The 23,019-nt window shown below is 45.5% G+C and overlaps 1 protein-coding gene across 1 annotated transcript in view; it reads right to left on the bottom strand.

Annotated features, from left to right (window-relative positions):
- The window catches only part of LOC135367064 (uncharacterized), a 416,498-nt gene that overhangs the window by 227,664 nt on the left and 165,815 nt on the right, over positions 1-23,019 (bottom strand). Inside the window, exon 5 of the mRNA XM_064600159.1 lies at positions 17,562-17,677. Within this exon, the coding sequence (XP_064456229.1) occupies positions 17,562-17,677 (116 nt within the window). The remainder of the gene's footprint in view (positions 1-17,561; positions 17,678-23,019) is intronic.

Below are 23,019 nucleotides of genomic sequence, written 5' to 3'. Positions count from 1 at the left end.
CATTTCCAGGTTACAAGGATGAGGATACATTTCCAGGTTCAAGGATGAGGATGGCGCTTCAGTCGAGGATCAATCGATTGAATCTTGCAGAGCTCTGTTATGGTGAGCTGTAGCTCCTTAGTCGACAGTAATGTTAACTGTCGCCAGTCGACCTTAACAATCAATCGACTTGGGGCCTTCAGTCGACATATCCGTCCGTCCACGTAAACGCAGCTACTATTTTGCAGCAGACGACGTTCCCGTGACCATTCGCCTCATCTCTGAATCGTAGACACTGCGCGTTGTGACAGGTAGCAAATAAATTCATCTTTCACTGTCATTGTTTAGTGAGAGGCAGGCATATTGTTGCACGTACGACTTCACCACCACCACCACCACCTACTTATGGACTGTACTGACTACCAGGGGGAGCGCGAGATCTTGCAGTACTCAATGCATGCAATGGACCATCGCCCCTTTACCATAGGCAAGGTGCTGGGCCCATGGTCCAGTACTGTTCATATGCACCAAGGTCTCCGTAACCTTTGGGATTTCCTGTCATCAACAGGCCTCTCCACCCTGCTTTGATCACCTGAATCCTCACCTCCATCATCATCTCTCACTATCTACAGATGGCACTGGGGCAGCGCCCAGCCTGCTGGCCGGCATCAGTCCCATCTCATCATCGTCTCTTTATGAGTGTGTTTGTGTGCGTGTACGACTTCAAGAGAAATTAAGAGCCAGTGCATATGCTCATGCCAGTATGACAGCTAATGCATCATATTTTCCTCGTTACCGATACTATCCAACACCATTCGCAATAACAAAAATTGGCGTCAATAGGTATTGTACTAAACGCCTTTATTTGCGACGTCTTTATAGGACCATCTTCGGTGGTAATATATTGGCGAAACTTTTTAAAATACCATTAATTTTTTATTGAAGGCCTCGTAATGTTTGGTGAAATTGTTTCATTTGTTTCGCCTGTTTACGTTGCTACTGTGCTGTTTTACGCAACTTCATAGTGCCGTGTGCACAGTCCTGCAATCACGAGGTGGTGGCACGTGACAGGTCACGTGGGCCTATAAAGGCACGGACGGACCGACGCGTTGGTTGGACCTGTAAAACTATCGCTTTAAAACAAACTGTACGCAATAATATCATATATAATTCAATAAGAAGCATCAATAACTGACACAAAGTACCAGCTGCTACACAGCAACAGACCTACGCAAAAAGGATGCGACTTTTTCAAGTAGTAGAAAGAAGAACGTCGTCATCAGCTTTCAAACAACGTCCACAAATACAGGCTTCGAGAAACGATCCGTAATTTCTGTTATTTACACCGACCACGAGAGCATGAGAATCTCTGCGTGAACTGCAAGAGCAGCAGCAGCAGCCACAATCGATTATGTTGCAGCACGCCACAAGCGCAGACTATGGAAAATGTGAACAAAATACATAACCATATCGATCACACGATGCATCGAGTTGCAGCGGGCAAGAGGGGGGGGGAGAGAGAGAGAGACTGTTCGAGCAAACCCAACACTGATACACTTTATTTCTCTTATCGGTTATATTTTGTGGATTTTGTTCGATAGGAGGACTGAGGGCGCCAGGCTAGAATTCCGGCGCTTTAGCCATACGTCATCGGAGTTTGAAAATAATTTTTCGACGCCATGTTGTACAAGCAGAGGGAGTTTGAGTTATTGCGAGAGGCTGTTTTTCCCAGCAAACATATAGAGAGAGAGGGGTTGTGGAGGACGCACAGATCTAAGTATCATGGTTCTTGGTCACATTTTGTGGGTGGTCTCCCGGAAGAAAAGAGACTGGTGGGCCCTCTTTCTTTTTTTTATACGCTATCAATAAATGTAATGCCTTATTTGGGAATGTTTATGTTGAGAGACGTGTGTCAATACGTGTACATGTCAAAACATAGCTTTGATACTTACCCCATGCGCGGGCAGTAATAATAATACTTTGTATCATAATGCTCCTTCTCTGAATATACTGTAGCATTACTGTGTAATCCACGTGTAAGTTCGAGTCTTATAATACCCCAGTAAGTATTACTATTACAATATAATAATATTAATATAATCGTTTCTTATTACGCCTACAGCATTTAATTCGTTACCCGAGATGAGCCGATTTACCTTGCTGATTGCATAAGATGGGTACGGCCGATCCGAACGGATATCTGGGTGTAATCCAGTTCGATGAAACGGGCGGACGCCCGTGTTCCCAATCACCGGGCCGTATATCTATGTAGTACTCACTGATCTGAGCTTTCGACCATTTACTGTTCTTGCAAAACATACTACTCAACCTGAGAAACCTGACGCATGTAACCTAAAGGCAGCATTTTATGACGTTATTCTGTTGGAGTGTCTGGACGTTATTCTTGTATTAATCAATTTCATAAATCAAGAGATGTATACTTTCAGTTCACTGGTTATAAGGTTATAACCACCGGTTATACTACTGGTTCACTCAATTACTAAGTTATAATCGCACGAGGATACAGACTGAACCCCAAATATAGTGCTGAGACAAAGTCACATTCGTGTGAAGCTTCTAACACTCACAAGAGAGCAACTGATGTTCTGAGGTTGGAACAATATAGAAGGGAATCTTTCATCTTTCTTCTAACACTTACTATGGTTATACAGTCAGGTCAAAAGTACGCTGTAGAACACAAGCAGCACGTGATAGTTCTGCGTCACGCGCGTGACCGGCATAAGTGCCTGTCTACATCTCACCAGTATCAGCACCTACGAGGCTCATCACCAGCGCGTCTAAAAAAAGTCTACGTTATTCCTTGTAGCCCAATCCAAAATATTCGCCTTGTATAAGAGCACGAGCCATCGTCCTGCTGCATGTAGGACATAATCGATCTTCCAAATCTCCTCGGTACAAAGCTGAACACGATCGGCTGCATAAATTGGATATCGCGCGGGAGCAACACAAGAAACCTTTGAGGGCTCGTCGTCGGTGGAAAACAAGACGGCAAGGCTAATCCTGTCTCTGTCTGCGCGTACGGACCAATCGCTGCGTAACAGATTTGAAATCCCCGTCACTGTAGACGCTGATCCCGGGGAACTTAGTGGGCCTCGTCCTGACGTCAGCCTCGATCCCCCCCCCCCCACACACACAAGGCTCTCTCCACTTCCAGTGTTTTTTTTATTTCTCTCTCTCTCTCTCTCATCGCCTACGAATGGTGCTGGAGCGCGTTGTAACTTCATAGTGACGTTATGGAACAACAGCGTGAGTCAAGCCAGAATGATGTTTTCGTCACGGTGAAAACCCGCAACAACAGAATCTCTGGTCGTACTGACTTCTGTGACGTCAGCTGCACTCTAAGAAGAAGAAGAAGAGAAGAAGAAGAGAAGAAGAAGGAGAAGAAAAAGGAGAGAAGAAGGGGAAGAAAAAGAACAGAATAAGAAGGAGTAAATTAGGGAGTAATTACAGCTTTTAGAACCCTAGATTGCAGCTACTCTCCATTTCAGTCCTCTCCCGAAATTAGTCCCGAAATTTACTCCCCAACACTGCAAGTAGTCCTTACACTTCGCCTAACTTTCGGAGCATTTAGCCCCGAAAGGGAACTGTGGCAAAGTACCTAGTCCCCGCAAGGACTAAAATTACTCTTTTCCCCCCCTCTCTTTCTCCGAGTGTATCATAAAATTGGGAAGACTGAAACGGACATCTCAAGACGTGAGCCTTCGACGTTTCGAACAGTCTCTTCTTCTCCTAGGCTGAACTAGGCTTGACTGCGAAGAAGGTGATACGCAGCCTCCGGCACAGATTACGTCTGCGGCATTATGCCCAGCCTGGCTAGAAGAGACCAGGCGCAAAACGAACCAACACCCTGATCTCTGTAGTCCAGCTACCTATTTAGCAAACATTGTATTTTTACCCAACGTACACCGGGTCGAATAAGAGACAGCAAACAAAAGTCTACCGAGTCTCTTCACGTCACCGATTCATCAATCGGTGCCGAAGCAGCCTACACTCAAGCCGGCTCGACCAGGCTAACCTCTCGTAATGCCCACCACTTTGCGGCCGATGGCAGGTGGAAGCAGCAAGCCATAATTTAGGGCTTGCTACCTCTCCATGCCTCTTGAGAGTCCTCATATAACCCAATGCCCACGCTATATTCTGATTTATGAATTTAAAAAAAATGCATCTTCAACATATCCACCACCATATTGAGCTGCGCGTCAACGCAGAGTCATCCGCTGCCCATTTAAAAAAAACTTGAAGGCTTTTGTTTTTCTATTTACGTTGCGAAGGCGATAATGAAAACCAGCCGCGAGTACTAATTGCGGGGCAACTTAAAGCTCCCCCACATACGCCCAGAGGGGAAGCCACAAGCAGCGAAACGACACAAGTTGGAGCCGTGTAGGTCCGGGTTATTTAGTAGCCGGCCATTACCGGGCTTTTATCGCAACTAAACCTTAGCACGAAGTCCTCAGGGAGTACGTATGCGATGAACTGCTGCTGGTGGCGAGCCATCAAGTTTTCATTTGCGGAGTAGGAGGTCCGGAGGACCTCAAAAAGAGGGCGATACTCCGTCATAAAGTCTGAAATGAACGTCCATCTCTTTTTCAATAACGCATTAAGAAAAAAAAAAGAGAGAGAAGAAGAAGAAGAGGTATATCAGAGTTATTAGCGCGCCTTCTTGGTATGGAAAAGAGCTTCATGACGTTCCTTTGCCCTTATCGTGAAGTAATTTCCCTTTCCCCTTTACGTGTGAACGTAAAATGGGACGCTGAGCATGTCGCCGTCCTTTTTAAGCTCCCTGTCGAACCACAAAGTATCCCCTGCATATTGAAGAAAGAACAGAAAGTACTATATACCTATGGCTCCCACGGTGCAGATGTCACATTATCAGACGTTCCTATTCAAAGAGCACATCACATAAGGTTAGAGGTAATATCGTGAAGGGCAGACGCATTAATTTGATTTGATTTTGGGTTGTATTGGAAATTTAAAAAAGAAAGAAAGAGGGATGGATTCACTCGTCACTCAATGAATGGAATTACTTCCCATCTAGCTTTGACTTTTGACTTATTTTATTTACTGCTATACTTATTAGCTCTCAAGTCAACCTATAAGAGCTGGGGTAGTGGCGTAAGCGGGGAAACACTTCATGACGTCATCATTCATAATTTAAGTGTCGTAAGTTTTTTACTGCTCTAGTTATAAAATGAATACACAGAACCGCGTTTTTTTGTTTTCGTTAATAAGGCGTCTGCATCAAGGGCGCTTTCCCGACAGTGCAAAAAAAAAAAAAAAGAGTTTAGTATTTGCACTCCACCTTATGACCACATTGTTTGTTTGTAAGGGGAGAAAAAGAAGAGGAGAAATTGAACTCGATCGTCTCTCTAAATGTTCTCTGTTCTTTGCAGTACCCCGTGCACATACTGCCTACCTCTCTTCAAACAAAACAAAACAAAAGTCGCTTCACATCTCGCGTGACTGAACACAAATGAAAAAAAAAAAAAAAGACTTACACGTGAAACAAGCCACATCGAGAGCTAGACCTAACAGCAAGAACCTCTAAATGCTCCTGCGAAAGGTAAAAGTATGCACTCCATACCACCTCATTTACTCCAACGCTATTAGAAAAGGAGAAAAGAAAAAGAAAAGCCTACCGCACAGTATAAAAACCACCTCAGTGCACAACACTCTCTGAACATCCGCGCGAAACAAAACGCAAAGCCCCAAAGCTTTATCACGCACAATGCTTTCAGTAGACAAACAAAATGACAGAACCCCGCTAACCAGACAGAAGCACTATTCATCTGCGGCAAACTTCCCGACCCATCCAAGCAGTTAATGGCGAAAACATTTCGCTTCGCGCCTCGTTTCCAGCTGGTGGCCCTGCTGGAGACATGATGATCGCCACGGTATTAGGGCTACCTGAACAAATTGTACCGAACCTGGGTTCTCATCCAGCTTCGCTCGTGAATGTCCCTACGGGGCTTACGGCGGTGATTATGCGCCGTTCCACCTTATACATACGTTTTCAAAATTTTCCCAGAAACAGTCCGCGGACTAATGAAACGGAGCAACTGGCTTATGTCGTATGAACAGCTGACTTCGTCCGCTGGGGGGAAATGATATAAATGCATAGAGTTGGCGAAGCGTTCGGGTCGACGAATGTGGAATTATGGAACGGGGAAAGGGGGGAGTGGGACCGTCACTCGTAATGAAGACAACTCCGATGGAAATCATCCGTAAACGACATGCACAATCGTTTTCGCGATGATTTTGGGGGGACAGAGTATTGTGAGCCGATCGAAAAGTGAGATTAGCACTTTGAAAATTGCGCTTAAGCCTTGCTAAGCATGCAGTAAACGGTCCGGAACGACTGGATCATTATGAATGGGTGCACGGTTGCAGAAATAAGCGCGGGTTTCGCGAGGAAGTTTTATTCGATCGGAGGTATATAGAATTCACGTGGAACATACGCCGTATTGAATGTAGAATCCGTATACGAATCAAAAGCATTTCTTTTCTTAATAACGCGTCCTGGAGTAGCCAGTCCCGAGCGGCTCGAGGCTAACATCTCCATTTTTTTCTTTTAAAAATCAATCAATCAATCTATCTGCGGGCTTCTCATTAAGCCTCCGCGCTGAAAAAAAAAGCATTGTCCTTTTTCGTTCGGTCTTCTGTTGCGACAGTCAGCTGCTTTCTAGACTACGATCCTTATCCTTGTGGAGCTTCGCAGATATCAGCTGCCAGTAGAAAGCAGAGTTCGAGGTAACTCGTTACAAGTGACTCGTTACCGTAACTAAGTTCCTTTTTTTTGGTAACTTGTAACTTAACTCGGTACTTTTTGCGCCGTGGTAACTTTCAGCGGAACTCGTTCCTTTTTCAGGTAACTTTGCCAAAGTAACTTAAGTTAAGTTCCAAGTTACTTTTGACTCGCCTTTCACTCACGTCCACATATTTTCTTGCTTTCCCCCCGGTTCCTTCATTGCATTTTTTGAGATAAAACGTGATATTCAATTAATGACAGTATTTTATTCAGGAAGTAAGAACCGCTGCCATTGAAATGAAGCTGAACCATTGTGCGCCCACAGGGAGTAAGATGCAAAGCGTTCGAATAGACCTCTACCAGAGAAACGTCATCATGATATTGGTAGACAGACTGAAACCGAAACAAATCGGACGAGCGCTGCACCTGCGTAATGCTATTTTGTGTCCGAAGTAACTTGGAAGTAACTCGTTCTTTTTTTAAGTAACCCAGTAACTGCGAGTTACATTTCAGGCTTAAGAACTTCGTTATTAACTTAGTTACATTTTGCACACGGTAACTTAACTTGTAACGAGTTCTTTTTGACGGGTAACTTCTCAATCTATGGTAGAGAGTAACGTTCAGCGCCTTACATACACAATGGTTGTTGTTCTGCTGGAAATTCTGCAAGACACGGCGCAGCCCTGACTTCATGTGCTCTCCGGACGCATCGGCGCGCCCATATTGACGTCACGTCAAGTGCTACCTGATTGGCTCTCCCACGCGCGTCACGAAGTGTCGCCTCACTTATTCTCCTCCAAAGGACTGCAAGGCATTCAGACCAAGTCAGACATTCAGACATGTCCGCCCGCGTTGAAAACATAAGTTGGCGTATACCCTAAATCTCATTAATTACATTTTTTTAAGTTCCGTTTTAGCACCGCGTAGCAACTATGGCTATGAGCGGCGTACAGACATGGACAGGTGAAGAGAGGTCACCAGGAAGGAGTGGGGGGACAGAGGGGTTAGTATGCGTCCCAGCATGGAAAACCCAGGGAAAACCTCAGACAGCACAGCCGGTGCGAGGAATTCGAACCCGTGTCACCTGCCAGTGTCAGCGTAGAAGGCTACCATCCTAACCACTATATATATGCCATGCGACATGGTACTAATTACCCACGAGAGAATATGAACTTTGTAGAGCTCGCACAGAAAGCGGCTTTCACACGAGATACATATGATGTTGGCGAAGAAACATCGATCATTTCGGGCGACGAGATATCCATCGGCGGCTGGATCTTCCTCCGCACAGCCAATATCTCTCGCACGGGCCCAAAATGTCACAGTTCGTCACGCTGAAGGATTTCCGTTCAGATGGGAAACAATCAGCGTCGCTCCGCAATGTATTAGATGGGGGACACCGCGCCACGGCATCATTCTTCATCAGCCCAAAGGGGTTTGCTAAAACATATGAAGCTGCCCTTCTGCTCATAGAATGGTCCATCTCAGAGACAACCATCACCACCACTTTCCATATGTGTTTTTATTATGTTACTTGTCCTGGTACCTGCTATATTTTCTACTCCCAGTTCTGGCATATGCGTACAGCAGGAATATGAGCCAAATACAGTTATGCATCCTGGTTAGTAGACAGCATATCACTGAGGGCTGTCTGCCACTTGCCACTCTTATGTAGGGTGCGGGTGCTTGACGGCAAAAAGAATCGGTTGGATTGAAGCCGCAGTTCTGCAATTTTCGATAACTCTATGATTTTCTGATCAACGCTCTCTCTCTCTCTATGCAACGCATTGACAAGCGGCCGTTCAACCTAGCGAAGATCCTCGGTCCGTGGTCGAACGCTGCCCACCAGGCCCAGGGCCTTCGTCTTCTGGCGGAGTACTTGTGCTCAACCGGTCTGGCGACGGCACTTTGATAGCCGCATCATCATCCCTTCATCCTCCCCCAACGCGAAATAGGGCAGCGTACCGCCTCAGCGGCGGTGAATCGCCCACCTCATCACCGTCCAATGTATGTGTGTGTGTGTGATCAACGCTCGCACGCACGTATTTGCTTTCCGACACTGTGCATTCTTTGTCTCTTGCCTAACTGAAGTCTTGCAGTATCTCCTGTTCAGAAAGTGCTGATGCCAAACCCTCGTGCGTTACAGCCCCGCTTGGGTTTCGTGGGTTGCAATTTAGCAAGCACAGCAACACCAGCGCCACGTAGTGTAAGCAAAGCCGACCGCTTAAACAACGCGACGTAGTCATTAAGGTCCGCCAATCACGACGTGCTTTCGGCGGCCATAGGTCTTAGACTGGATACGGGACGTCATGAGCCGCATGGACATGCGCGGCGATTGGCTGAAGCAGATGACATCACAGGGCGAAGGGGTGCGAGGAGGTATAATTAGGCTTTCTGTATCTATAGGTGGCGTTGGCAATACTCGTCCGATACTTTCTCGAGTCCTCTAAATTTAAATACAAAAATGCCATTTTCTTGCTTTCTCACACGCTTCGTGCTACAGTATAAGTTGCACGAACAGAATGAACTCATTTATCTTCGCTTTTTGTTTTTAACAAACTGTATCAAGTGTTGATTCGCGTAAAAGTGAGGCGCGTCGTTCACCCCACAATTAATCTTAAAATGTATAGTGTAACCTGATGTCCCAGCATTAATCACCAAACTTTTTTTTAAACAAACGCCCATCTGCCAAGTCCACAGACAAAGCAACTGCACTAGCCTTTACCTCCGCCTTCCTTCCATTGAAACTTGCAACGTGTCACCAAGAATATTCATTCTACTGCTCATGCTGACGCTTCATAAACTTATAGCTGATGAAAAAAAAAAAAAAGAGTAACTATAAAGTTTCAAAAGGATAATAAGGAAAACTGGAGGATTACTTCGCTCGGTACGGTGGCGATCGGATTGCGCGTCATTATCTTCGTCTCGGTCATCTGATGCTTTAAAAAGATGGGCAGTCAAAAAGCGTACTTTTACGGGTTTTCCGTTTTATGGCACGCGTCCCACCTAGGAGGAAAAAGGAAAATGATTTGAGAGCCCAGGTTGAATGGGGGGCTAAGTCGTGATTTCAAAACCATTGTGTTATACGGCGCAGATGAGAAGGAAGTCTGGACTGGATTGGCTAAGGATGCATGGTAATAAGGCAGACTTGTACGTAACGCGTTACTAGTAATTGCGTTACTTATAATCAATTACTTTTTGGGTAATTTTTCGAGTAATCAGTTACTTTACTGTCAAAGTAATTTTTCGTGTAATCAATTACTTTTCTGAGTGATTGATTACTTTTCCTGCAGCGATTAACTGATCTTTCAGTTGTTCTGCCCGAATTCAAGCCCCCTCGTGCGATCAGCCTTTGAGGTGCCTTTCTATTATAGCAAGCGGAGGTCATTGTAATTACGTTCTGCAATTTCAGGGTCTTCCTCCCTAATCTCTTCCCACGCCAGTGTGGTGGTACCTGAAGCTTTGGAGGTTTAGCGAGTCATGGGGAAGTTCCACGCAATGTTCTTCCACAATCGGGTCAACGTATTCCGGGGCGATAAATACCGTAGACGTACAGGTCTACTTGGCCTACGCTTTTTTGTTTTTCGTGTTATTTCTGCTGGCTGTACCGGCGTTTAACTTTTCTTTTTTTTTTCCTTTTCTGAGGCACACACAGACGGGTATAATTTGCGTGAATACGGGAGTAACGACCGGAGTGACGCGCTACTTTTCTACTCGTTATTCAATTACATTTGAAGTCGAGTAATTGGTAACGATAAGGAATTACACTTTCCGTAGGAGTAACGGTAATCAATTACTTTTTTCGAGTAACGGGCACAAGTCTGAATTGGTAAGTACGGAGCTCAGCAGGAATGCATAGAAGAGAGAGCTAAGACAAATAAACAACGCTGTTTGACGAAGATGTTACTGTGGACGGGCCAACAGTGACGCTCGAAATTATCATATATCCAAATTGCTACAAATACGCGTACGCCCCAACTCGCCCCATCTTTTCTTTTTATTTATTTATTATTATTTCTTATTTCTGGAATAGCAAGCCGACGTCCCGTTTGGCTGACCTTTCCCCGTTTTTTTTTCTTTTCGTCTAATAAATATATCCCCCTCCCCCCAACTTGCGCACCGGATCAGAAACAGTAACCTTTTTTAATTCGTGGCAATGGTTTGCGGACAACGTGCTATGCGGTGAAGTTATGTTTTGAGAGTGAGGTATCAGGTAGAACTTTGCAACCTTTTAGGCGCAACATACGCGACAACCATTATCTCCTAAAAGGTATAGCTGCTCCACCCTTTCTTTTCTAAGAGTGCGGTGTAAAACCCGCATAAACCGTCAACAAGCAACAGTTTCAAACGACGATTTTTGCAACGGGAGAAAAATAAAAAAAGAGAACCGAAGGAAACTTTTACAAGAGCCGTCCTATATACAAAGACCTTTGGAAACACCGATCCAAAGAACCTCCCCACTGTTGCCACCTTGCAGAAGAAGAAGAAGAAGAACAAGAAAACTCGGCACACACACACAAAAAACTATATAAAGTATCCGTTGCCGTCACGAAAAGCGGAGCGCAAAGAATAAAGCAGTCTCTCATTGGCACGCCGATGGCTCCTTTCTCTGCCTCGCCCATCATGCCTTTCTTTTTGTCAGGGCATCGTTTCGCCATCCTGGCGGCCATGGTTTCTATGCAAATAAACGAGAAAGACCCGGCTGGGAAATGAAGCTCGTATGCCACCTTTCACTGTCGCTTATAAATAGAGGATTTATTCATTAGAGAGAGGCCGTTGTGGTATATTGGCGCAACTATACTCTTCTTCGCCGAGAAGAGGAGAGAGATATATCCAGGATATCAGCACACTACGAGGATTTTTACGCAGATCTAACGCCATTACTGGGACGACTCTCTCTGGCTGTGCGACGAGTGAGGGAAGGCGAAAATTAGCATGTTGAGAAGGAGATCAGCGGATCGCTCGGTATATAGGTGGGGAGGGTCGTTGTAAAGTTAAATGCCAGGCGTCGGCCCTTTCGTTTCTCAGCTTCGTAAAGCGCTCGTTAACGACACTAGAGGAATAGTATGCATATGAGGATCGATTTTGTTTGTACATTGAAGTATACTGCGAGTCCCTTTTCGAAATAGCAGCGCGGCTAGATAACAGCAGGTATTTTGCAAAATAAAAACCAGCTCTCCGGAAGCTGCGTCAGAATATACTATAACGTGACAGGACGAAGAACTGTCAAAACGCACAAATTTTAATTGTTGGAAATAATTTTCTCGATAACATTATGTCTGATACCATCTCCTTACCATTTTTTTAGGGACCATGCAGTATAACGATGGTCGTAAAATCCACATAATCTTTTGCCTTACCTATCCAGACGATACATGCACTTACACATAGTCTTTCTTCCCATGTAGCTTGTTAGCTTCCAGCAGGGAAAAGAACACACATCGTGCACTTTCGCCTACAGCGACCCTACAGCGTTGCCTACTAAGCAGGGACCTGTGGCGCAGTGATTCTGGAAGGTCGCCACTGATCAGCATAGACCCAGACTTTTCGTTCGTGGTCCCAGCCTCGCTTCCTCGGACCATGTAGACCCTAATCCACCGGTTTCGTCTGAACGTCCCATACAGCCGTAACAACAACAACAACATATACGTATATTGTGATGATGAAGTGGGGAGGTTTTCCACTCTAGGAGTGGAACGCTACGCAATAGCTAGGGGTCTAATATGAGTGGTGAGAGTGATGAGTAATGACGATGAGAGATGACGAGAATGATCGAAGTGGCGATGGCGATGCTGAACGTGATCGTGATGGTGGGAATGTCCGAGGGCGCTGCTGGGGTCATAATGAGTCCTTTAGGCCTCTCGCCTAAAAGAAGTCAACCACATGACGTAAGGCCGCCCTGGAGTCGGCCGCGGTGTCCCAAGTGCCGAGGATGGTCAACAAGTTGAAGGGGCGGCAGCCTAGGGTGGCAAGCTGTGACTGCAGTGTACGCCTCTCGTTGATATAGGTCCGGCAGCGGAGGAGTATGTGCTCAACTTAGGCAAGTACACCACACTCGTTGCACATAGGGCTAGCCTCACAGCCTAGCTCGTATCGATAGGACGGAGTAAAGGCCCCATTCAGACGTAGCCTGTGGATGAGCGACTTCAGAGGACGAGGAAGCTTTGCATGCAGCCGGTATGACAGCGTTGGGTCTACACTTCCCAGAGAGGACCTAGTTGGAATGTCGTGTTGCCACTGTAGGGTAGACCAGGAATCGGACAAATGCCTGAGGAGGGATCTTCTGTCTCCTCTCGAGAGTATAATGAGCATAGAAGGCCGTTGTTGGTGTGCAGCGGCAGCGTCGGCCTCGTGGTTCCCAGTTATTCCGCAATGCCCTGGAACCCACTGAAAGGCAACGTAGTGGGAGCGATCTTGTAGAGACTTCGGGGCGCACAGGATGTCTATCACCACTGAGGCAAGGGAACCGCGGATGCCCATGTTTTGAATGCACAGGAGAGCTGCTTTGGAGTCGGTGTAAATTACCCAGTGCCGCGGTTCGCAGTCTTCCGCATATGTCAAGAATAACAAGATAGCATAAAGTTCAGCGGAGGTCGATGAGGTACGGTGAGATAGACGGATACAGCCGTAGCTTTCTACACCATGATCGGAAAAGCAGCCTCACAAACTGCTCCATGTGCGGTGGAAAAGGACTAGTGGAAACCATGGTCTATGCAATACTTGCAATACTCGATAATAAACCTTGCAATACTCGGCGCGCACCGCCACACGTTTCCTACGTACACAATCAAATTAATCAACCATCTCCCGCTCTTTCCTTCAAAGCAAAGCAGACGCACCGCGCACTAAAACAACTTCATGAAGAGACAGATATTGGAGGCAGAAGCGCTGCCTTCCTTGAGCAAATGATCTCCATCAAATGCCTTGAACCCACCGTAATACCCTTCATTCCATTTCACCATCCGCATCAACCACACACGAGGAGCTTCCGCTGAGAACCTCGCCGCTGCGAAGCGCTCGCAGCGGAAAAGAACATTCGCCCCTTATCAATCCTTCAAAACAGGCTCCGTTCTACGCACATCTTTCGTCGTCAGTCACCATAGCACGTAGGCAGGAAGCAAAAAACACCACAACTCTCCACCGATATATATTTAAAAAAAAGAAGAAGAAGAAGAAGAAAACGGGGCCTGAAAACAAAAGTAGCAGGGAAAGCAAGTTAAACAGAAAAAGCGTGTCACAAAGTCCTGACACATGCTAGCCTCCGAGCCTTCTGCAGATTGTTTCCAGTGAAACCATGGCTGACTGAAGTGAACGCCGTGCGCGTCGCTGGTATCACTATCGATGTTCGATAAGTCCAAAGAACACGTTTCCAAAATCCCTTGGCAGACAAGGAGCTGTCAATCCATATTGCTCGCCTCCGCGACAAAAATGAAAAAAAAAAAAAAAGAGAAAACAGAAAAGCAAGGGAAAACGGCGACGTAATACTAAAAAGGAAAAACGCTGCAGCCCGTCAAAAATTCCGCCGCTCTAAAATTAAAACTCGGCCGCCGAGATTTTGTCGTCGCGAGCACAAGGAGGAGAAAAAGGTGGCGCGGCGTCGTCGTCCTTCGATCGTCAAAACTGGTTATAAAAAAAAAAAATTAATGAAAAAATTGAAAAAGGTCGTATAGCGTGGAAAAGTTCATAATTTAGGCTTCAAAGTCTCCCTCCCTTTTGAAATCAATTATGGAAGTTTTGTCCCTTTTTTTCTGTCGTTGCAGTGAGAGGGAGAGAGAGAAAGAAGGTTCTCGTCATTACGTCCGCCGTCAACTTTAATTTCGGATCTACTTTGTAAAATGAGAAAAGAATTCTTCCTTTGCCCTTCCTTTTGTCTCGGCGCCAAAGAGAAAGAGAAGAGGCGGAAGGTGATTGGAGGCTAAACGAAACTAAGTCCGTGGCCCCCACGATGAAAATGATTGTTTTCGTCGATCCTGTACGTGTCGAGAGCGATCACAGTGAGTGACGGCGAACCAACAGTGACACGACGAAAACCAGCCAGACCACGCAAAAAAAAAAAAAAAAGAAAAAGAAAAGAAAGAAGAGTGAAAAAGAAAGAAAGATTGTGGTGGAGAGTGGATCCGTGACGAAAACACTGCGGACACTTGCGTAACTGGTGTAAGGTGCAGGACCTAGGCATGGAGAATTGATGTTCGATTACGAACTGATATTCTCGAGTCCATGTTGTGGGCTACCTCTAAGGAGGGTAATTCGAAAAGCGGAGCTCTCGTTTTCTTCTACGTTTTTTTTTTTTTTTTTTCTTTCTTTGTTCTCCACTAGACATGGAGTAGCTTGTCCAGCGGTGAGAGAGCTCGCATCTCCCTTTTTTTTTCTCCTACCATCCTCATCATAATCATCATCATCGAAAAGAACAGAAGAGATGGTTGGGCAAGGCGATTCTCCCTGTGTGACGGAAGAAGGATCTTTGGTTTTCTTTTTTATAAAAACTGGTTGAGGCTCAGGGAACTTGTGTTGCATGAAAGGAAGCAGGGAAAGGTAACGGTAATGGTAACGGAAACAGAAACGGTATATTACCGAAATTGGGGATGGTAACGATAACGGAAACGCACATCACGGTCCTCTATTACCGGAAACAGAAACCGAAACGAAAATTATCATCCGGTATTGAATTCGGGTAATGGCTATATTCCTGTTGTGCGATGACATTTGAGTGACTTTTCATTTCATTTTTGTATTTTATGACTCCATTCCCTGTAATGCTCTAAGTACTCCACGAGAGCATGGACAGAAAGCGCAATATTGGATCTCGAGCATAGAAATGATCTCGAGGGTGCATCCCTGGCTTACCTACTCGTCCCAGTCCCTCATAACTCCATGACACCAACACATGAGACTTACGAAACATAGACTCCACGCACTCTACCCCACCATAACACGAGGATGAAAGCATTCGATTTTTATTTATTTTTTACTTCATTTTCATTTCACCGTGGCTATGACAGTATTACTACTGCGAGCGTCCGCCTATGAATGCGACATTGGATGAAGGTCACGCACATCTTGAGTTGCTGGACTCAGAGTGACTGAAGACTGAGGACATGTTCCTACAATTTTTTTTTAAATCTTGCAAGATATGTGCGCATCCCAACGACGTATAATTACTTGTGTAGTGTGTACGCGTGACACCGAAGCAGCACTTGGGCAAAACAGGGTGCTGACAGAGCTGGACGGGCTGTCCTCCCGCAGCTCTACAACAGCTGTTCCATTACCGGAAACAGTAACGGAAACAGTAACGGAAACGAAATTCAAAAGCTGGTATCAGAAACGAATAACGGAAACGAAAATATAGGTGTAACGAAAGTGCGTCCGTTACCCTTTCCCTGAAAGGAGGTTTCAGCATAGTAGGGATGAGTGACTACATTTCGTGCCGTTCTTATAGGTCGAACACGAGTATAGAATTTGCAAGGAGATAGGGACAGAATACCGTGGTTCTGGTGGTGTCGCACTACCTTGGCCGTAGGTGGTTACTGGTTAGGTGGGTAACGCAGTGCAAATGGTGGCAGCCTGTGTGTTTTACGGTCGTGTCTTACACACGAAGAAAAAATGAGTTATTTGAAAGAGGGAGAGAGAAGAAAAAAGGAGTAATTTGAAAAAGAGGGAGAAAAAGGAGAAAAAGAAGGAGTGCTTTGAAAAAGGGTGAGAAAAAAAGGAGTAAAAACAGCTCTCTACATGTGAAGGCTGCCGCACCGCCTTCGATTCCCCCATCTTGCCCAAAGTCCATTTGCTCACTCATTTTTTGCCTAGTCTTTATTTTTTTGGCCATGGCCTCCTTTTTTATTTTTTTATTTCGTTACACATATCGCCAGGAATAGTACTGCCTTCTTCGAAAAACCAACCCATCTGCCAGCATACATCCAAACTTTTCCAGATTCTATTTTCCCGGTACTAGATCCGGAGTAGCTTGTCCCGCGGTGAGCGGGGTCACATCTCCATATCATTTTTTTTCTCCTCCCATCGTCATCAGCCAGGCAGCATGTAAACCCATAACCCACGTTGCCAGCGTCCACCACGGCGGATATCTCACTGAACAGCGTCAAAGAGGAGCAGCATCAGCCAATAAGGTCCGTCCTCTTTATGCAGAGCATGAATTATACCGCCCTCCTCGTTATATGAGCGCGGCATGTTTTCCTTGGCGACCTGTTTTACGATGTGGCCCGCAAAACGAAACCTGTCCCCGGAGATTTGTTATCGACAAACCGCTGCAATCACGTCCTCCGATGGCTCGTCAATTATCGAGAAAACACGGCTTTGCCTTCGTACCATTGCCCACTCCTCTGTATGGGATGTCTCAATGACTGCTTCGCCCCCATAAAGCTTAATACGGGGCTGCGAGGTACTAAAATCGGTGATGATATCAGCCTATCATGTGCCGAAAGACATGGCCGTGAAATCTAGGGAGAGACAGTCATTACAGTCGGACGTGGGATAGTTTGGGGTTATACCGCTCGTCACGGTATCTAAATAGTCATCCGTATAGGATAGTTTGTGGTTATATCGGTCGTCACGGTATCTAAATAATTATCCGTAGGATAGTTTGTGGTTATATCGTTCGTTACGGTATCCAAATAGTTACCCGTGTGATAGTTTGTGGTTATATCGTTCGTTACGGTATCCAAATAGTCACCCGTGTGATAGTTTGTGGTTATATCGCTCCTTACGGTATCGAAACTGTTATCTGCTGTGGGATAGTTTGTGGTTATATCGCTCGACACAGCATCTAAATGGTTATCCGCGTGAAATTTCGTTACGCAAAACTCACCTAGCAGAGGCGGCCTTTGCAAGGATGGTGACGTTTGCGGAGATTTCCTTCAGCGCGTTCCCAGCGGTCTGGTAGATGACTTGGAGTGTCCGGGAGCTAAGGGCGGAGCTTGTAAGCTGAGGAAGGAGAATAGAAATTGAAGTGAAATCAACTGAACTCAAACACAAATCATGTTTACCGACCCCACAAGAAGACTAAATCAGTCCTTTCATATATATCGCAGGGTGATGAGGTGACAACACACTATAAATCCACTAGACATCCCCATATGCAGGTAGCGTTGCCACGAGCATATATCTGAGGGAACTATTGGAAAGACAATAAAATAATCAATTGAAAAAATAACTGTCCTCAATTGCCTTAATGAACAGATCCGATAAGAGCAGTGTCGTGCTGAAGATGTGTCTCTGGCATCGATGGCGGAATGCTCTAGCATAACAGTGCCACACTGATGACTGTAAACTACGGACTGTCAGTTCACACAACCTCTTATTGTGATAACACTAACAATCGCAGTTTAATATTGCATAGGACATGTTGCCCACTACGTTTCACTGCAGCATAGATTAGCATCCCCAAACAAAGACATGTATTGACGGTCCTCAATTCTTTGTTTGTTTGTGTTTCCTGCACATATGATTTGCTCGCTTTGCAAGATGTAAGTGTCAAGTCTGTCGGCGTTACCGGTTGAAAACAACGGAGGCAAAGAAAGGCGCAGCAAAAAATAAGTCAGCTGACTAAATGAACTATAGGCCTATACAAACACCGTTCTGTGACAAGACTGTGTGATGTCGCTGCTGTTGCTGCTGATGATGATGACAGTAGAAACAAACATGGAAACGTGGGCCCCACTTAGCGAGACACCGCAGATTCCAGAAGGAGTACGTAGTACCACATGGCTCATAGCTTTCCCTCCACAATCTAAGCACAGTCTTCAAGTGGTATCTCCTTCCCGAGGACCATAGGAAGAAATATGAGAGAAAATATGCGAGGCGGTGGACATGAGGATATGCGATGTTCTTCCGAAATCCCCAGCTGAATTAATATCCTTATTCCCCTATACGACAAGCCGCGAATGTCCCACATGGAAGGGAAGAAACGCTGAAGTGACGTTAAATTTACGTCCGCAACGACAGCCCTCAGACACATGGCCCAAAGAAGGCAGACAGCTTGTGGTCAACGTTGCCAATAAATCGGGAGCCCTAAAGGGGTACCAGGGTGAAGCCCTCGGAGGCCGGGCTGGCAGCGCAATTAAACAATCGATGTGGAGCTGAGAACGAAAAGAACGGCCTTAGTGGCCGTGTACAAAAACAAGTACCGGGAATTAGCCCCAGAACATCGTTCCCCAATTGGCAGTGGGGGAAATGCCCTCTATCGATGGCTGCTTAGAGGGTGTTTAGGAGCTCCCGATACGACGGCAACGTCCCTAATGACAACAGTCGTTCGAAGCAGTAAAAAGCGCCTTCATTTGTTTTAGGGTCCTGTGTAGGACAAGTAGAGTATACGCAAAAGCACGGGAAGATTGACCTCGAGTGAAGGCTAAACCGTCTTCCGCATCTAACTATAGAAGAATTGGCTTCCAAACACCACGTGCATGCACTATATGATCGAATAATATTTATCCTAATCAATAAAGCTTTGGCCGTATCCCTAACTGTGTACTCGAAATGTGTAGTTTTGTAACGGGTACTGTATGACAGTAACCAACGACATCGTCTGCCGCAAGAGGGCTAGACAAGAGCGACTAGATTAACGTCGGGCCTGTTTCCATAGTTACCGCGATTTAGCAGACCAGGGGGGGGGGGGATATGTTTAATAGAGTGAAAGAAAAAACGACGGAAATGTCAGCCAAGCTATTGCCAGCTTGCTATTCCGAAAGAGAAACTGAAGTATAAACAAAAAGAAAGAAAAAGAAAGGAACTGAAAATAAACAAAAGAAATAAAGGAAAGCAAAAAATGAAAGAAAAACGGACGGGGCTTCGTTGAAAAGGCAATAGAATGCGAGTGGAAGGTACACCCGCATTTTACGACAACAACAACAACAACAACAAATACACTGATGATGATGAATGGGGGAAATTTAATTTACGAAAAGGTAAGTAAGGTCGTAGCTACATACTTGGCTGCGTACGCTGAAAAAAAAAAAAGAAAAAGAAAAGAGCAAAACTAACGGAATGTTCAAAAAATAGTTCGAATGTGCCTATACAGGTCACACATTGATGAAAATCACGATGACGTCGCAGGAACGCTACGGTGACGTAATCGGTAATACCCTTTAAAGTGCGCTACAAAAGAATCGGATGGGTGCTCTACAACGAAGGTCCCGTTTTTTACACGGCCATGAGGCATTGATCAGTCAGGCTCATATCATCATCCCATGCGGATGTGTAAGGTTAGCAAATTCGCTCTGCTGGCTTTGACGACACAGAACATACTTATCAGACGGAACACGAAATATTCAACAACATTCTACAAGTTGACTGTGTACAATCTCCCAGATTTATGCTATGTGCCTGTACTTTAAGTTTCGCTGAAGCGCGGGGTTGGCAGACGCGTGCGAACGGCAAGGAAGCTTCAAGATGTCCTAGACTTATTCGATGTCCCTTCTGCATTGATCGCAGTGGTGGAGGCAGCAGGCTGTCCACAATCCAATTTTCTGAATCCTCGCGGGGCACGCGCCGTCGCCGTGGCTCGAGGGACGAAAGCTGTTACTGGCGCTCCACTCCGGTCAGCGGGTCACAAAGCTCGTCCCTTTCTTGCTCTTAGAAAAAAAAGGAGAAAGAAGAGGAAAGCCGAAGGTCTCATCTTATAAGCGCAACACCCGAGCTGCCTTGCTCTAGTCCAAATCGAAATATAGTTGTATTGTCAAGCAAGCTGTTATTCGATATCGCTTGGAGGAATGCAGAAAACCGCGTGACGGGTCGAAGTAGCGAACATTAGTTCTTGGGAGCGGCGGGTCGTAGATGGACCAAATAATGACATCCACTAGTACAATGGAACGTCAGAGCATAGGTTACTGAAAAAAAGAAAAGAAAAAAAGAACAGAACGAAAGCGAAAATTGGCTGCATCATAGAGGGGAGTATGTTTAATGGTCAGCGAAAAAAAGCGTCAGCGTTCATTGGGTATTCTGCAAAACGCGCTTTTAAATGGAGGAGCTTTGTACGGGGCGACATTCCGATCGTGTTCTTCGTGTGCCAGCACTGTAGTTTCGGTACCAATGTAACTAGTTTCCTTCTCTTCTCTCTCTCATTCTGTTACGGACTCCTCCACAACTGTTACGGACGGGCATACCCTAGTGTCGTCGCTAGTGGGCCCTATAAAGCTATCGCTTTCATAGAGGCTATCGCTTTGGTATCGACAGCTAGAAATTTTGCTCCAGTAACCGAGAGTGTTCAAGCGCACTATTGGGATAGACAGAACACGCTCGCTTACTCCGGCTTCCCGTTGCTGAATAAGATAAGCACTACATAATCTACAAGCACGTTACCTACATATAATCTACCTCACAATATGCTAGTACATTAAGATAGAGAAGTGAAATGAATATTCTATTCAGTACAATAAGATAACATATGGAGTAGCAAAAAAAGAAAAAAAAGAAAGGCAGAAGAACAAGACGAAGAAGAGCGGTGAGAGTGAGTGCATTTTATGGGAGGTCGTGTACGTCAGTTCGATCAAAATTCCCAAAATTTCTGCCGTATATACACCGCTGACATTTACTCACGTGTGCAGCGGGTACTCGGTATCGTACACGGGGTATAAAACCTTTAGAACGTGGAGTTACTGTGGAACGTGTGAGTTACTGTAACGGCAATATCCTGCACAAGGTATTACTGCAGAGCTCTAATGGCTGCAACACCGACTGAAAACAGGCAATGCGTAGGCTTCGCCGCATAGCACCAAACCACTGTTGAATTCACAGAACCACTGCTGCGCTTTTCCGGAAGCGTAAACTGCTTTCGACGTACCATTCTCTCCCCAGATATAAAAAGTGAAACGAAGAAGAATGGCGTTCGTACAGACCCTATAGCGAGCAGTTCAAATCCGTCGAAAAAAAAAAAAAGCCCTCCCCTCCTCCCCTCTCTCTCTCTCTCTCTACTGTCAGCCAAATTCACACTTTGGAGCCCATCGCCGAAATAAACTGCGTCACATTGCTACACAAAGGAATAAAAATGGACGGCCATATTCAACTTCGATATCCGCCGACGAAGCAGGGAAAAGGGCACGTAAACTACACCCATAAGAAGGAAGAAACAACAAGGCAAAACGTCTTGATCGAGCCTGCATCACAGTCGAGATAGGAGGAGGGCGGAGGACTCCTTTTTCTTTTTCTTTTTTTCGATTTCCCGAGGCTTGATCGAGCCTGATGAATGGTTTTATTCGGCCGCGATAAGAAATCGCCAATGAAGATCGAACGGCTTCAGACGGCCACAGCACGCCCCACGTGCATCCGTCTCGTCCGATGCTGGTTGCTCGATTCGAGAAAAAGAATCACTTCAGGACGTGTGTCTCCGGACACCGACTGGTGACGGCCAGTTGGGTGGGGGGGGAGAAGCTTTATCGCAGTCTTTTTCTGCCACAGTATATATAACAGCGAAAATACACGGCTCAAGAAGACAATGTATGTGTATCGTGCCTTGCTTTTTCCGGTGATTGTTTTTTTTATTTCCTTTCGATATTTCGTTTTTTTTTTCTTCTTCTTTGACAACGTCCCTGTTCGACAGCAGGCATTCGGATGTATTCGACTACCAGAATGTGAGCATTTGGGCGGGGAAGCCTACTAAGGAAAAGATTTTTCTTACTAAAAACATTTTTAAGAAGAAATTTTCTGTGGTGGAACTGACAAGAAGCTGCCTGTAGAGCAGCTCTTGGAGCAGGAAAGATCCGGTTTTGTAGCAGCTTTTACAGTCCATGGAGCATAGCATAGTGACTCCTAATTTCCTCGTATATAGTGTAAGTGCTGTTCTATGTCACACACTTGTTGTTGGCATAAGATTGCGTAAAACACTATAGCCTCGTGTGCTGTTACGCAACTAAATGGAAAACTTTCCAAACACACAACTCATCATTTATTTATAGAAAGGACAAAGGACTAAATTTTATATAAAGGACCAAGGGCTAAATTGTATGTGAAAGGGCAGAGCATGCAGCTAGAAGTACCATTTCTTACAGTTTCTGAGGTTGTCTCGGGGATGGAAGGTGTGGAAGAGTTAAAGCGTGAGGAACACGTTCGAGCGCCGTCGCATTTCGAATACGGTGCAAACGTAGACAGGAGTGCGAGAGCGAAGTTACGTACGTGGAATCGTAGGCTCACTCATGAGGAATTATACAGTGTGTTCGTTTTGTAAGTTCAAATTTTGTAACAGTATGCCACCAAGCGCAACACAGTGTGCTTCACATGCACAGTGAATACATGTTTCAGACCTTCGAATCAATAAGATTGTATCAAATAAATGT

The sequence above is a fragment of the Ornithodoros turicata genome, chromosome 8 (genome assembly GCF_037126465.1).
Source record: "Ornithodoros turicata isolate Travis chromosome 8, ASM3712646v1, whole genome shotgun sequence".
NCBI lineage: Eukaryota > Metazoa > Arthropoda > Arachnida > Ixodida > Argasidae > Ornithodoros > Ornithodoros turicata.
This window is presented reverse-complemented; position numbering and strand designations above follow the sequence as displayed.